Source organism: Anolis carolinensis, chromosome 5 (assembly GCF_035594765.1).
Source record: "Anolis carolinensis isolate JA03-04 chromosome 5, rAnoCar3.1.pri, whole genome shotgun sequence".
In the NCBI taxonomy this organism is placed as follows: Eukaryota; Metazoa; Chordata; class Lepidosauria; order Squamata; family Dactyloidae; genus Anolis; species Anolis carolinensis.
In genome coordinates, this window is record NC_085845.1 from 80,456,631 (window position 1) to 80,473,370 (window position 16,740).

The 16,740-nt window shown below is 42.4% G+C and overlaps 1 protein-coding gene across 7 annotated transcripts in view; it reads left to right on the forward strand.

Annotated features, from left to right (window-relative positions):
* apbb2 (amyloid beta precursor protein binding family B member 2) overlaps positions 1-16,740 on the forward strand; it is a 247,718-nt gene that overhangs the window by 126,602 nt on the left and 104,376 nt on the right. Inside the window, exon 1 of one of the 7 annotated variants that reach the window (XM_062981658.1) lies at positions 9,190-9,685. The exons of the other annotated variants lie outside the window; for them this stretch is intronic. Within the exon in view, the coding sequence (XP_062837728.1) occupies positions 9,634-9,685 (52 nt within the window). The 5' untranslated portion in view covers positions 9,190-9,633. Of the gene's footprint in view, positions 1-9,189; positions 9,686-16,740 lie in introns of those variants that run through there. 7 annotated transcript variants of the gene reach the window in all.

Here is a 16,740-nt window from a genome sequence, read left to right on the forward strand (position 1 = left end):
TTAGCATTATACTAAATGTCCTTTGACCAGTAGCTGGCCACTGCCTCTGGTGTTGCTATAAGAAGGTCCTCCATTGTGCATATGGCAGGGCTCAGACTGCATTGTAGTAAGCAGTCTATGGTTTGCTCTTCTCCACACTTGTATGTCATGGACTCCACTTTGTAGCCCCATTTCTTAAGGTTGGCTTTGCATCTCGTGGTGCCAGAGTGCAGTCTGTTCAGCACCTTCCAAGTCGCCCAGTCTTCTGTGTGTCCAGGAGGCAGTCTTTCATCTGGTGTCAGCCACTGATTAAGGTTCCGGGTTTTAGCCTGCCACTTTTGGATTCTCGCTTGCTGAAATGTTCCTGCTAATATCTCTGTAGATCTTAGAAAACTGTTTCTTGATTTAAGGTGTTGGAGTATTGGCTGATACCCAAACAGGGAGTGGGCTGGAGATGTCAATGCCTTGGTCCTTTTATTGCTGGCTGCTACTTCCTGACGGATGTCAGGTGGTGCAAAGCCGTCTAAACAGTGTAATTTCGCCAGTGGTGTGGGGCGTAGACATCCTGTGATGATGCAGCATGTCTCATTAAGAGCCACATCCACTGTTTTAACATGGTGAGATGTATTCCACACTGGGCATGCATATTCAGCAGCAGAGTAGCAAAGCGCAAGGGCAGATGTCCTCACTGTGTCTGGTTATGATCCCCAGTATGTGCCAGTCAGCTTTCGTATGATGTTACTTCTAGTGCCCACTTTTTGCTTGATAGTCAGTCAGTGCTTCTTGTAAGTCAGGGCACAGTCTAGGGTAAGTATTTTGGTGTGCTGCAATGCTCCAGTGGGATTCTTTCCCAGGTAATCCTCAGAGCTCGAGATGCTTGTCTGAAACCAGTGTCTCATCAGTCCCTCAACATTTACTGTGTTAGCTAGGGCTGGCTGGAGTTACAGTCCTACAATATCTGAAGGGCCATAGTTGCCCACACCAAATGAATTAGCTCTTCCCTAATAACTGCTTTTGCTTCTTCTGTGTTACACCCTCTTCCTTTTGCTTTATTTTTATACCCGCTTCCATTTCCACATCCTTATCCAAACATTTCCTAACCCTTCCTTTAATCACCCTGATACTTCTGTATAATTCAGAAGTGCTGGACTTGTCTTAGCTCAAGTATCTGTTGCTAAGGCAAAAGAGGAAGGAGAGGGTGCAATCATAATTCAGATCACGCTTTTCAGAACATGGTTTTCAGGTTTCCCCAAAGCTATGAAACAAGACGTTGAAGTATGAGCGAATTTGGCTGCATAAATCTGTGCTTCAGCACTTTATTTTTGAAACAGCATAGACTTCCTGCCAAAATTGTCCACTTAATCTATGTTCCTAAGTAGATATTTAAATCTATAAAAGAAAGAGGAAGGGCTGCTGTTTCTCCTAGTGGAGTAAGATCCAGCAGCTGCCATACTATCCATCAGGTTTATGGCATTCAGTATGTGCAAATGCTACTGCATAATGTTGGTAGCATGAATGTGCAAGAGGTCTAATTTTGACAGCTGTCACACAAAGAGGTAGCAGAATCTAAGGCAAGCTCACAGTCACGCACAGGAGACATCTGCATGTCAGTAGAGACAAAAGCTTGGAAAAGTTATTTTTGATGTCAACAACTCTCAGAATCCACATAGTTACTGGATGCACTGGTTAGGAAATTCTGGGAAATGTAGTTCAACAAAGTAACTTTCCTAAGCGCTGGTAGAGCTGAATGTTGTTTGGGAATGTCTTGATTCTGTGTCTCACTGAAGTTTGTAGAAATGGAAGGCAGTTCAAGGCACTCTCCATGCGATGAGGTACTCAATGGCTATATCCGTATAGTGCTGATACAGTATGGACCAAACTATGCTCGGTTGGGAATATTGTAGTACCCAAGTACTTTGCTTGATGTGATATCATCATCCAATGGATTTACCCATCTTCTTGCCACATTGTGATGACTCATGGGCCATGTAGTCCCGTTCCTAGCGCTGTTGTGGCAGATGAAGAGGAAAACTTGGGTTTTCCACCATTTCAGCCAGAATTGGAACTTTCCCAGCCAGAACTGGAGCCCTTGCACCTGCAGGAGGTTTGTCTTCCAGAAATCTGCCAAACAAGCCCTGAGTCAAAATCTCCCCCATTTTCTCGCCGTAGTTATTATCAACAACAAAAAGGAGTTCAACAGGCTAATCGCAGAAGCCTGAGAATCGCAGCCAGGCATTCAGCTGATTAAGACTGCTTTCATGAGAACCTTTAGGGAGTCATGCATCTGGACACAGAGATTGACTTTCGGTTCTGGTTCCCCAGAGAAGTGTTCTTTGGTGGGAAAACGGGACCCTATTTAGGTTCCTTGCCCTGAAGGAATTTTGCGGAGTCAATTCGTCAGCTACTGGAGTAGGTTGTGTGTGGACAGCGCCTTTCCCGTTTCCAAGCCTCGTTCCTGTTTCCAAGCCTCGTTCCCGTTTCCAAGCCTTCGTTCACGTTTCCAGCCTTGTTTTGCTTCACGGACCTTACCTTGCTTCCCGGACCTTGCCAAGTATTTACCACGGATCTTGTCCTTGTTCCTCGTTCCTTGTTGCCTTGTATCAAGCCTTGTGTTCCAAGAATCAAGTTTACTTCCTAGCATCACGTCAAGTTCCTTGGATTAAGAACCTTGTCATCTCCCCTCACTTTGCTTGGCAAAGTGGGTGTTTCGGTTATTGGATTACAACTTTGGACCTTAATATTTCATATTGGACATTGTTTCTTTGGACTAATTTTGACCTTTCCTGAAAGGTCTACTTCTGAACTATTTCCTACACTTGCTTTTATTAACTTTATATATTTCCTTAATAAAGATATTAGATAGATTCTGGCCTCTGTGTTTGGTTATTGGTGCTCTGCAGCCTGGGTCGTGACAGTTTGACTCCGCCGCCCTAAGCACCAATTAACCTAGGCCAGAATGTCTACCGGAGCCGGACCGGATGGCCAGCCGCTCAGCTACACCATCGACAAGGATGAAGTGGACCGAATCCGTGATAAACTCAATGCGCAGGAGGGAGAAATAAGGGGCCTGAAGGAGCGCGGGGTCCGTCTCCCGGCCTTGGCGTTGCCGACCAAGTTTTCTGGAGAAGCTTCTAAGGTTCATGTTTTCCGTCGCCAATGCCAGGCTTATATAGAGGCCCGTAATGCCGAGTTTCCCCAAGAAGACATCAAGGTGGCGTGGATTTACAGTCTCCTAGACGGGCCAGCGGCCAACTGGGCGACGGCACTGTTCGACCAAGTCTCCCCACATCTGAGATCAGCGCAACACTTCTTGGATCACATTAAGGCGACTTGGGGGATCGAGGACAATTTGGAGGCGGCCGGCCACAAACTCCGGCGCCTCTCCCAAGGGGACAGACCCTTGTCCCAGTACATAGCCGAGTTCCGAGTGCTGGCCCATAACACCGGCTGGAACGACATAGCCCTCAGAGGACAGTTTCGGGAGGGTCTCAACATCGAGATGCTGGAGGAAATCTCCAAGGTGGATCCCCCCCACTCTCTTGAAGGACTCATTGAACAATGTTTACGAGCTGAAGTCATGCTTGCCAATAGAAAGCAATGGATCCGAGGCCAGAGCGGTAGGGCTGGAGCGAAACCTCCCGCTCCCGCCGGCATCCAGCCGCGTCCAATGTGGAGGCCCCCGCCACCAGCCCCATACCCCAGAGGGAGCGAGGAGGTGCCGATGCAGCTGGGCAATGTGCGTCCCAGGTTAGATGTTGCCGAGAAGGCCCGCCGCCAACGCCTAAATCTCTGCTGGTACTGCGGAAACGGGGGCCACTTTGCAAGAGAGTGTCCAGCCAAAGGGAAGCCCGCCGCCCGTCTGGCGGCGGCATCCTCCACGGAGGCGAAGACGTCTGAGGCGGCTGGCGCGGAACCGGCGGGGGAAGCCAGCGACCGGGCGTAGAGAGGCTCGCCAACCCGGTCAAAAACCCCACTCAAGAGCCGCCAACCGGGGTCCTATTTCTCCTAGTGGTCACCCTTGTGCCTTCTACTCCCGTCAACTGACCGCTCCAGAGAGAAATTACACTATTTGGGAAAAGGAACTTTTGGCCATAAAGGCAGCCTTTGAAACTTGGAGACATTGGTTAGAAGGGGCCAAATTTCCCATTGAGGTCCATACTGATCATCGGAATCTAGAGCATCTAAGAACTGCCCGCAAGCTGAATCAGAGGCAGCAACGCTGGGCTTTATTCTTTGAACGTTTTAACTTCCAAATCCATTATGTAACCCCAGCCCAGACCAAGCAAGCAGATGCTCTGTCACGGAAACCGGAATATGCTGCAGGGCGCAAAGAGACCTTTGAGTCCCAACTGCTGCAGCCCGAGAACTTTGCCACGCTCACAGTGGGAAACACCAAATCCACTCCAATTGAATCAACTCCCTCTACTCCAGGGCCCCTTTGTGCTCAAGAAATCAGGGCCAGTCAACAAGCAGATGCCTGGGCTCAGGACCAACTTCGCCAAGGACTACATTTCCCCTTTTCGCTTAAGGATGGGTTACTTTGCTATAGAAATCATGTCTACATCCCTCCAGGACCGGGCAGGGAAAAGGCACTTCGTCTGTGTCATGACTGCAAGCCAGCAGGGCATTTCGGACTATTTAAAACCATGCATTTAATCCTAAGAGATTTCTGGTGGCCCAAGATCCGCAAGGATGTGGAAAAATATGTCAATACCTGCCCAGTATGCCAGCGCTCCAAGACAAGAAGGGAAAAGCCCTCAGGGCTTCTGCATCCCCTTCCTACCCCATCTCGCCCATGGGAAATAATCTCTGCGGATTTTATCACTGATCTACCACCTTCCTGTGGATTCACCACGATCCTAGTAGTGGTGGACCTTTTTACCAAGTTAGCCCATTTCATTCCCTGTGATGGCCTTCCCACGGCCAAAGAGACTGCAGACTTATTCCTTCAACATGTTTTCAGATTGCATGGGTTGCCCAAGAGTTTGGTCACAGACCGTGGGTCCCAATTCACCTCTCGTTTCTGGAAAGCACTACAAAAACTATTAGATAACTCATGGTTATCTTCGGCTCACCATCCCCAAACGGATGGGCAAACTGAGCGCACCAATGCCACTTTGGAACAATACCTTCGCTGTTATGTGAACTACCAGCAGGACAATTGGGCTTCCCTGTTACCACTGTCAGAGTTTGCCTATAACAATGGTGTCCAGGCTTCAACTAAAGAAACCCCGTTCTTTGCAAACTACGGCTTCCATCCACGTTTCTTTCCCTCTGTCATTGAAACCTCAGAAGTTCCCGCAGCAGAGGACTGGCAACAGGAACTCACAGCGGTGCAACAACTTTTGCTCCAGCAACTAGACCAAGCCAAGGAGGACTATAAACGCCACGCTGACAATCATCGCCAGCCGGGCCCCGAAATCAAGGTAGGAGACCGGGTTCTTCTGTCCACCCGCTTTTTGCCCTCCCATCGCCCTTGCTGGAAGTTAGATGCCCGTTTCATTGGACCCTATCCAGTGGTGGCGCAACTTAACCCCGTGACTTTCAAACTTCAACTCCCGCGCTCTATGCGCATTCACCCAGTATTTCATCGCTCTCTGCTCCTTCCGGCGGATGGTGTGCGCCCTGATGTAGACCAGCCGGCCCCCACTCCTATTCTGGTGGATGGGGAGGAGGAATTCGAGGTTCAGGACATCTTGGATTCTCGCTTTCACCGCCGCCGCCTTCAATATCTCATTGACTGGGTGGGTTTTGGTCCCGAGGAACGTTCTTGGGAAGACGCTTCCACAGTCCATGCCCCCGATTTAACCCGCCGCTTCCATCAGACCTACCCCGCCAAGCCGCGGCCTCGCGCCTCGGGGAGAGAGCCCTATGTTGAGAGGGGGCTTGAGGAGGGGGATAGTGTGATGACTCATGGGCCATGTAGTCCCGTTCCTAGCGCTGTTGTGGCAGATGAAGAGGAAAACTTGGGTTTTCCACCATTTCAGCCAGAATTGGAACTTTCCCAGCCAGAACTGGAGCCCTTGCACCTGCAGGAGGTTTGTCTTCCAGAAATCTGCCAAACAAGCCCTGAGTCAAAATCTCCCCCATTTTCTCGCCGTAGTTATTATCAACAACAAAAAGGAGTTCAACAGGCTAATCGCAGAAGCCTGAGAATCGCAGCCAGGCATTCAGCTGATTAAGACTGCTTTCATGAGAACCTTTAGGGAGTCATGCATCTGGACACAGAGATTGACTTTCGGTTCTGGTTCCCCAGAGAAGTGTTCTTTGGTGGGAAAACGGGACCCTATTTAGGTTCCTTGCCCTGAAGGAATTTTGCGGAGTCAATTCGTCAGCTACTGGAGTAGGTTGTGTGTGGACAGCGCCTTTCCCGTTTCCAAGCCTCGTTCCTGTTTCCAAGCCTCGTTCCCGTTTCCAAGCCTTCGTTCACGTTTCCAGCCTTGTTTTGCTTCACGGACCTTACCTTGCTTCCCGGACCTTGCCAAGTATTTACCACGGATCTTGTCCTTGTTCCTCGTTCCTTGTTGCCTTGTATCAAGCCTTGTGTTCCAAGAATCAAGTTTACTTCCTAGCATCACGTCAAGTTCCTTGGATTAAGAACCTTGTCATCTCCCCTCACTTTGCTTGGCAAAGTGGGTGTTTCGGTTATTGGATTACAACTTTGGACCTTAATATTTCATATTGGACATTGTTTCTTTGGACTAATTTTGACCTTTCCTGAAAGGTCTACTTCTGAACTATTTCCTACACTTGCTTTTATTAACTTTATATATTTCCTTAATAAAGATATTAGATAGATTCTGGCCTCTGTGTTTGGTTATTGGTGCTCTGCAGCCTGGGTCGTGACACACATGCTGTAATAACTGTTGTTGGTGAAACTGTCCATCAGAACTCACGTCTGTTATTATAATGATAATCAGATGTAACCCCACAGGAGAGAAATGTTTGCCTGCCTTTCCAGTGAAAAAGATGAAAAAGTCCTGTTTCAGATGAGAATGTTTATAGACACACAGAGCACTTAGGCACTCATACTTCCTTTTCTCTTAGAATGTCTTTTATTATGATCCAGATACTAAGAAATAATTAATTCTGAAGTAGTTGCTTTTAATACAGTGCAACCTCTGCTTCCACAGAGGATACATTCCAAGACCCCCTGTGTATACTTTAAATCATGGATAATAGTGAACCCCGTATTTTGACTTATACTTGGACTGAACGCATATCATTGAATGCCTGGAGGACCAGGAGCGGCCTACAAACTTTTTTTTTTGGTGGAGGGAGAATATTTTTTAGAGTGTGGGTTAATGAAACTGTAGATAATTGAATCCTTGGGGTCTTATTGTAGTACATGTCTTTCTCTTGGTTAATGCACTCCCATTGATGCTTAAAAGCTTCAACTGCTGAAGCATCTTGGAACAAGTTACTGATCTATGAAGTAGATCCATGCACCCAGTAGTGGTGCTTCTTATGCTGTGAACTGTCTCCAATTCTTAGTATAAGTATTTTTAAAAGATGACACCAACAGAATAAAAGCCACTAGTTAGAGCACAGGTTTCCAAACATTTCATGTTGGTGACACACTTTTTAGACATACATCATTTTGCAACACAGTATTTCAGTTTTATAACAGTCTGGAGGTTAAATCTCTCCTTTATGAGAGATACAGTTGCATACTTAAATTGTAATAACAAAATATATGGAGACACAGCATGTCTCATGAAAACCTTTCATTGATATCTATCTATCTATCTATAAAAAAAATCTTATTTAACATAGATTCAGAGGTTTCTGGTTACATTTGCACGACACACTAAACTCTGCAGTCAACACACTAATGTGTCACTACACACAGTTTGGAAAGCTCTGAGTTTTAGAGTCGAAAGCCTTTCAGAAAGGAAAGCCAGTATGAAGAAATAATATGCGAAAGCTGTTGAAAGTGTAGAATTGATTTTCTTGGGGTAATACATGTCAGTGGGCAGGAAAATTGAGTTGTGCAGACAAAGTGACATGGTGAAGTAGAATGTTAAATCTGAGGATATATCTGATTACCATAAACTGGAGTTGACTGAAGTCATGTAGCAACCACAAGAGGTTCCATGTAATCCTGTCTTCTCTTCCTCACCCACAAAGCTGGGGAACTTGTGCCCTCCAGGTGAACTGCTACTGGTGCAGCTATTGGGAGTTGGCACTGCTATCTGATACAAATGTTTAGCAGTTAATAGAAAATCTTGAAATGTAGAAAATCCATTTAACACACGTTCCGAAAGTAGCTTAGATAAGTCTTCCCTGCTTTTAGATATACAGTAGAGTCTCACTTATCCAACACTCGCTTATCCAACATTCTGGATTATCCAACGCATTTTTGTAGTCAATGTTTTCAATACATCATGATATTTTGGTGCTAAATTCGTAAATACAGTAATTACTACATAGCATTACTGCGTATTGAACTACTTTTTCTGTCAAATTTGTTGTATAACATGATGTTTTGGTGCTTAATTTGTAAAATCATAACCTAATTTGATTTTTAATAGGCTTTTTCTTAATCCCTCCTTATTATCCAACATATTCGCTTATCCCGTTTATGTTGGATAAGTGAGACTCTACTGTATTTATATTTATTCACTTACTGCCAGAAGTGCTGTAGGTATGACAGCAAATGACAGTTTGTGATAGTGGGCTGTGAATTATTCTGAATGTCTTGTTAATAAAGTAATTATTATTCTTTCAGTTTTGGAAGCTTTCAGGAAATAAAAGCTATGCAAAATTTTAGTATGCAAGGGAAGATTCCCAGTGTTAATTTTTAGGATAATAGTCATTTTCCGGTCAGTCTCTAAATTAAATTTAACTTCTGTTCCAGAGAGGTGTTAAAAAAAAACCATTTCCCTGGTCATTTTGGCTGACATGATTCTTGGCCTTGCTTGAAATATTGATTACAGAAAAGGAGAGGAACTTCCTCGGGAGAGTACCAGCACTTTCCTTAATAGGAATCTTTCTCTAAATCAATTCTTAGCATAGCTTCAATGTACCTTTGAGGAGTTGAAGGTTAGGTTTTTCAAGCTTTTTTTACTTTTCAAAAAGTAAATACTTGCAATAAATTTTACTGAACTTTCCTCTTGTTTGCTTTCATATTTGTTAAAATACCTAATAACCACACATTTTAATGCATTTTTTAAAAATCAGTGGCAAGAGGGTTTTCGCTTGGGTCTGCAGATGAGCTGATTAAATTGCGATGTGATTGATGCCTGTAGGCTGTGAGGTCTCAAAAGCTTGTCACATTGAACAGGATCAGCCAGGAAATACTTGAGTGTCTGGCAATCTGGAATTGGTTCTGTGGCAAATATGCTGCATGCACACAGTGCTGTAAATCCTTTACAGCTGTCTTGGTTTCTAGCGTATTTGGGGGAAGGCGGTCATTTATATGGGCAGCATGTGGTGCTTCCACTCTGAAATCTGTGAACTATCAGATGGCACTTCTTATTTCTGTTCCTTGTTTGTTAGACTAAATAAAGAAATGTCATACAAACCGCAGTAGGATCACACACACATACTCCCAGCTTCCCTGCTCAAACCATCACAGTGATTTGGTGGCTTTATAGAGAGAGTGCAAGTTAACATGAAGCCGTTAGACCATGTGCATAGCAAACTTAAAGGATGCTGATAGCAGACCAGCTGAGGCTGAAATGCAGAGGAGCAGCTAGCAAATGTAAGTAATGAACGACTGCATATGTTGCTTTTCCAGCTTGTTTATGTCGGCTATTCATTTCTGTATTGGGAAATGGTTGTGGATGTGGGGATGAGGTTATCCAGTATTCCTGTCTGCATGTTGCATGTAACTATTTCTGGTGATTAAGGGTGGAGAGAGCTTATCCAGTAAGGCTGAAGTAATCTTTGCCGGTACGGAGCTGGAGCTCAGCTGTTAGCACCTCGATGTTAGAGGCGAATCAAGTCATTAAGTTTGAAAGCTGTGATCTGAAGATCTTAAATATTTTCACTCAGATTCTAGAGTCCTGTCAACAAGCATCCTCCTTTTCCTCGAGCCTTTTACAAATCTTCCCCTAACCTCCCTCCTTGTGTACTTAAATCACTCGAAACACAACTTGATCCACCCTACTCAGTTTTCCCCCAACTTCAAGGTGAATCAACTTTTTTGTTACGGCAAATCGCTTTGGAAAGATCCAGCATCTTGTTGTCAGTGCCTCATTTGTTTCTGTCAGATATATTTGACAGACAACTGGGAATTCTTCTCAGCACAGTTTCAGGGGAATGACAATTGTTTCACAGTATGGATTAATCACTGAGGCTGTTAAATAAATCAGTTTTGGAAAGAACTCCTGCCATAATACAATGAACAGAAATAGATTTGTCAATCAGTTATGCATTTGTGTTCAGCTACTACAGTATAAATATTTTAATATATATCTTGAGAAATGTACCGACTCAGTTTGAATTGTTTGTTTGTGTGAGAAGCAGTGTAAGTCAATAATATGTTGATAAAATGAAGAAGGTATTGCAGAATATTATTTATTATTAATTAGTAAGTTTCTCATTATTCACGGTTGGTCAGTTAGTATAATTGCATACTATAATTCAGAGTTTTGACTTTCTCCTACAATATCAGTATACAGGCAATTGATGAAGAATATTGCCTTCCTTAATTAAGTTCCAAAGAAATCAGCCTTCATAAGGAAGAAAAGGAGGCTTCTACACAGTTTCCTTTTGAAAATGACTGAAGAAAGATTTCCTGCTGTATATAAAAAAGCAAATTCCTGCTTCTTGGAAGTTGGTGGGGCTTGGGACAAGTTTTATTTTTATTTTTTTATGTCAAAAGCATTGCATAAATAGATAAGTTTAAAACTGATAAAATAAAGGGATTGCAAGCTGCTACATAGTTTTGGACCAAAAACGGGCAACAGCGACCGCATTGTCTGTAGCTTTAAACCGTTCTTCCTCTGTGCATGAGGCAGAGCATTGTGGGCAAGCATACAGATGCTGAGTTGTTTGTTCTGCTCCACAGTTGCACAAGGTGGTGGATCTAGGTAGTGCCACTTTGCCAGGTGGTCTTTTGATTTGCCAACTCTACTTCTGAGTCTATTCATGAACTTCCAAGTTGTCCATTCTTGGTTTGCTCCTGGAGGAAGACCCTCATGGGGAGGGGGCGGGTGGGGGCATCCATTTGGAATTGCCTGATTTTGCTGCCCACAGGGATATTCTTCCTGTTGGTGGAGGAACATTTAGTGGAGTAGTGGTTCTCATGAACCTTTCCTTGATTTAAGTCTACTGGAAGGAGGCTGATAGCTGTACAATAGATGGCTTTCACAGTGTTCAACCTTATTTTTCTCACAGTTGGCAGCAACTTCCCATCGCACATGGGGGGGGGGATGCCAGCTAGCTTATAGAGTCTATCAACAGGTGTAGGTTTAAGACATTCTATGATTATTCTACATGTTTCATTCAGTGCTATATTCACCTGCTTCGTGTGGGCAGATTTATGCCAGATGGAGCAGGCATACTCAGCAGTTGAGTAAGACAAGGCCAGGGCTGATGTTCTTATTAATTTTGGGTTTGCACCCCATGCATTAGTAAGTTTCCGCAAGATGTTATTACATGCAGCTACTTTGGGCTTGGTGTTCGCACAGTGTTTCCTAAACCTTAGCATTTGCTCTAAGGTGGGAACAGTGTTCAAGCTCTTGGCCTTCCCAGGTAACCATCAGATTCCTGTTGGCTTCACGATTATGTAGATTGAAAGCACACACTTTTGTCTTGGCAGGATTAGGCTTCAGGTGGTTATCTTTGTAGTAGCTGGAGAGTTCTTTCAGGACATTAGTAAGTTGGTTTTCAACTGTTTCAAAGTACAGTATAGCCCAGGTTATCCGAGATAAAGGGGCGGGCCCCATCTCGGATAACTGAATGGCTCGGATAGGGCAAGGTCTCGCTGAGAGACGTCCCTTGCGAGCCCTCACTCCTTGAGAAGCGCCTCGCCGTTGCTGCTGTCTAGGCACGAGTGATGGCAAGGCATTGCCTGGGCCGAGGTCTCGTCGAGAGAAGGAGAGGGAGAGGGAGGGGTGCCCTCGGCAGCGCCTCGGATAATACAGAGCCTCGGTTAACCAGAGCTTGGTTAACCGGAGCTCTACTGTATTTTGCTTGTGTTGTTAGGCCAAGGTCATCAGCATATATAAAGCTCTTTGTGAGCATTGCTTTGGGACAAGTATGATATTGGGACAGAGTTGGGAAAAGTTACTTTTTGGAGTATAACCTCCAAGTGGAGTATAACCTCCATCTTTACCACCCTCTGATGTTACTTGGCAGCATGCATCTCAGTTTTCATCTGTAAAATGTTGGAAAATATGTAAATTTAACACTTATTCAGCCAGACAACTCGCAAGGCACTGTAGTACACAATAAACATTTGAAAAGCTTTCTTTGTGTTTTGTGAGATCGCCATGGCCTAAATCTTTGCATAAGTAAACAAAAACATTTTAAACTTTTTATAGACCATCTGAAGGCTTCTTGCAAAATATATTCCAGAATTACTGTTTTTCTTCTAATTTCCATTTTGGTAGCCAAACTTACAGCAGAATCCTGTTTGCAGCTCAAATCTTGTGCATCATATTGTTTATTACAGAGGTGCATTGCTGCAACCTGACATCAAAAATCTGTGCTTCTCTATCCCTCCTTCACGCTCCTCCTATTGCTGGTGCTGCTAAAAATCTTCCAGCTAGACCAAGAATGAGGGGGGAAAAAAGAAAGACTGGATGGGTTCCAATCTCAAGATTTATTGCACTGTATACTGCAGATACATTGCTGCAACTTGACAACAGAAATCTGTCTTTGAGTCCCTCCTTCACTATCCTTCCAATGCTGATGCTACTAAGGACAACAAACAAAAGGGAGACTGGGTGGATGTAAAAAAAAAGAGTGTGTAAAAAGGACCTTCACTGTCAGAAGCTTTGTTAAATGAGATATCTCTGTATTTGCAAAAGGACCTTTGTTATTCCCATACCCAAGGTAACATGTTAGAGATAATTTTCATAATATGTTCCTTCCAAGCTTAGGCCTTGAATAGATAATTCACAGAGTCTCGTATAACAAGGATACATGTATAAAGTAGTGAAATACAACAGGTTGATGCTTTAATATATGATTTTTTGTTATATACAGTAGAGTCTCACTTATCCAAGCTAAACGGGCCGGCAGAAGCTTGGATAAGCGAATATCTTGGATAATAAGGAGGGATTAAGGAAAAGCCTATTAAACATCAAATTAGGTTATGATTTTACAAATTAAGCACCAAAACATCATGTTATGCAACAAATTTAACAGAAAAAGTAGTTCAATACGCAGCAATGTTATGTTGTAATTACTGTATTTACAAATTTAGCACCAAAATATCACGATATATTGAAAACATTGACTACCAAAATGGCTTGGATTATCCAGAGGCTTGGATAAGTGAGGCTTGGATAAGTGAGACTCTACTGTAGTTAAATATAAGAAGAAACAGGGTATTTTCTGTGTATGTGTAAACAAGGAAGGGAAAGATAATATTGGACTAGTAATTCCCAGTTTGGCAAGAATGATGGAGATTAAGCTGAAAAGAAGTTAAAAATAATAGGATCATGTCACGAAGGCATGGATTGAGTTTCATGTTTGCCACAGACTTCGTGACTTTGAGTATTTTTGCCAAGGGCCGCTAGGCAAAATATCAGTGAAAAATAACTGCATTTTTTACAAATTAAAAACCAAATACCTTATCAGATGTAATTAAACTCGATATTATTTAAGTGAATCATAAGAGAGGGAGTGAAAGAGGGACTTGTTCTATTTTTTGCATGTTACTCTGAATGGGCTTGTCAGATCAGAAAGTTTTAGTTCTTTCATCAGTTCATCATACAAATTATGTTTTGACATTACTTTCATTTATCCAGCAACAGTGACCTTTGATTAAATGAATCAGATGATGATTGTGAAGATCACAAATTTACTAGTTTTTTCCCATAATGCAACAGTTTTTTCCTAAGCATTTTCCTTTATAAATTTAACTCCGGATTTTTAATTGCGAATTGACCCCCCTTCCCTCCTCCAATCTCTCCAAAAACTAAACCGGGGGGGGGGGGGGGGGGATCCGAAATCGGAAACCAAAATGGATTTCTGCTGTTTTGCACACCTCTACTAATTTCAAATATCCAAGTAATTGCAAAGTCTAGATCTGATTGTCCAAGAGCGTTAGACCAAAATTCAACATATTTTGGAAAAGGGAGGGCTTTCGCATAGAATGTATGTCAAGCATAAGTTATCCTGGTAAACCCGTTTTCAATATGGTTCTGTTTGAGATGATAGTGTGGCTTTTAAGTCAGAGTAGAGAAATATATTAATCTTCGAGTTTACCTTCTGCAGAGCCCCCAGTGGTGCAATGGGTTAAACTCTTGTGCTGGCAGGACTGATGACTTGAAGGTTGGGTTAGTGACCTGAAGGTTGCCGGTTCGAAACCAACCTGAGGAGAGCATGGATGAGCTCCCTCTATCTGCTCCAGCTCCATGGGGGACTTGAGAGAAGTCTCCCACAAAGATGGTAAAAACATCAAAACATCCAGCCATCCCCTGGGCAACATCCTTGCAGACAGCCAATTCTCTCACACAAGAAGTGACTTGCAGTTTCTCAAGTCACTCCTGACACGAACAAAAAATCTTCTAAATTGCCTTTATTGGTTATGTGTTTATCATTTGATTAACAGAACCTTCTGATTGTTGGTTAAAACCCTTCTACAACAGTTAAAATCTTATTTCGCCCAAATGATCAAGTACCATGAATTTAGCATTCATATCTTCTGCTTATACAAACTGTTGCTAGTTAAAGAATATCTGGTGCTTTGTGAAAATGGGAAGATAATACACAAGAGGAGAACACAGACATAAAACTAGGGGTAGAGCCTTTTGTATCTTCTCTAGTTTTGAGGTAGGATATAGTCCATGGGGACTTAATGGCTGTGATAATTCTCTGGATGACATGAAGGAGCAATCCACTCACTCATGAGTTATGCTGCCTTCCATTGATTCAGTTCATGGTGCAAATACTATTCTAATTTTTTGTCAGTGAAACACTGGGTATGGTGTTAAAGAGTGTAGTGTAGATGTCTGAGCATTGGTTTATAATTCAAGGTTTGAATCTCCACTTGGTCATGGAAACCTGCTGGTTGACCTTGGGCAAGTCACAGCCCTCTCAGCCTCAGGGAAAAGCAAAGATCATATGAACAGATCTTGCCATGAAAATGCCATAATAGGTTTGCCTCAAAGTTGCCATACATTGGACACAATTGGGAGATACATAACAAAACGATCCTATCAAAAATGATCATAGAGAGAATTCGGTATTATTGACAGCAGAGGAGTGTCTGTTAAATGGAATGAGTTAGCAGAAATGGACAAATTATTGGCACTGGTTAGAGAAAAATGGCAGAAATTTTTAAGGAACCAGAAACCTTTGCCTGAAAAAAAAGTTGGTTACCTGAACAAGTGTATCAGGGTTGGGATTATGTTCCATTTATTTGTAACCACATACATCATATATGTCCATAACCAAAAAGGTCTGAAGTCACTTTCTATTAATACCTACTTTCTTTCCATATTTTATCTATTTTTTTCTTTTATTTCTTTGAATACTTTTATTATATCTGGAAAACATTTAATAAATTTACTTTTCAAAATGGTCATATTATAGCTGATAAAATAGCTGCTTCTAGCAACATAGGAAGTTGATTTATGCAGAGATGGAACTTTGATACGCTCGATCTCTTATTGACAGCACTCGCTGGCTGCTTCTTTCCAGAGTTCCTGATCTGTCTGTTCTCAGTGTTGCCTAAAAAAAATGGTCTAATAATATTTGAAGCAACTCATTTTAAAAGTTAACATTATGTAACAAAATTTGAAGATTTTTCTGTTCCTGGTGTGAAATAGCAAAATTCAACCACCCTCAGATCAAGTGAGATTTTGGATAAATAACATGGGTAGAAGATATAACTATTAGTAATTATAATAAGATAAAAGAGTAGAGGATAATTTATTATTAAGAGGACTGACAGTGAAGTAGTAAATGTCTTTGACTTGGGGAGGGAAGAGAAGGTGTACAGGGTAAGGCAAGATTTTAGAATGTGATTTGTTACTGTAGTGAGATATTGTATATATTGAGGAAATGTATTGAAATCACAAAAAATAAATTAAAATTTTTTAAAGAGTAACTCCTATGGGATAATTTTCTTGTCTCTTAACAATCACTAAAATACTTCTCTCCTCTTTTAAAAGCAAAAAAAAGTTAATGTTATAAGTAATGACATTATACCATCATGTTTTGCTGCAGCACCACAACAAAGCACAGGACCAGCATTTGATTCCTGAAATATTCTTTAAGCGAGCCTTTAGTGAGGTCACATCCCCTTCAATTTCAAAATTATCTTTCAACAATTGCAGCTCCATCACAAAAGTAGCATTAAATAGCTCCATCACAAAAGTAGCATTAAATAGTAACAGGTATATAATTTAGGCATGCATTAATGGTTGTGAAAAGGAGTTACTAAGAAGTAACTTTATTAATAACTGCCTATTTCCAAACCCTGTGTTATTTTACTATGTTTTAGTTCATTGAAACAGAGCTGTGGATGCGTTCAGCATGTGCTTAACTTTGAAACAAGGTATGAAAACAGGATAGAAGTTTATTCTACAATGAATGTTAATTTTTAAGATGGAACAAGATATAAGCTTTTTAAAT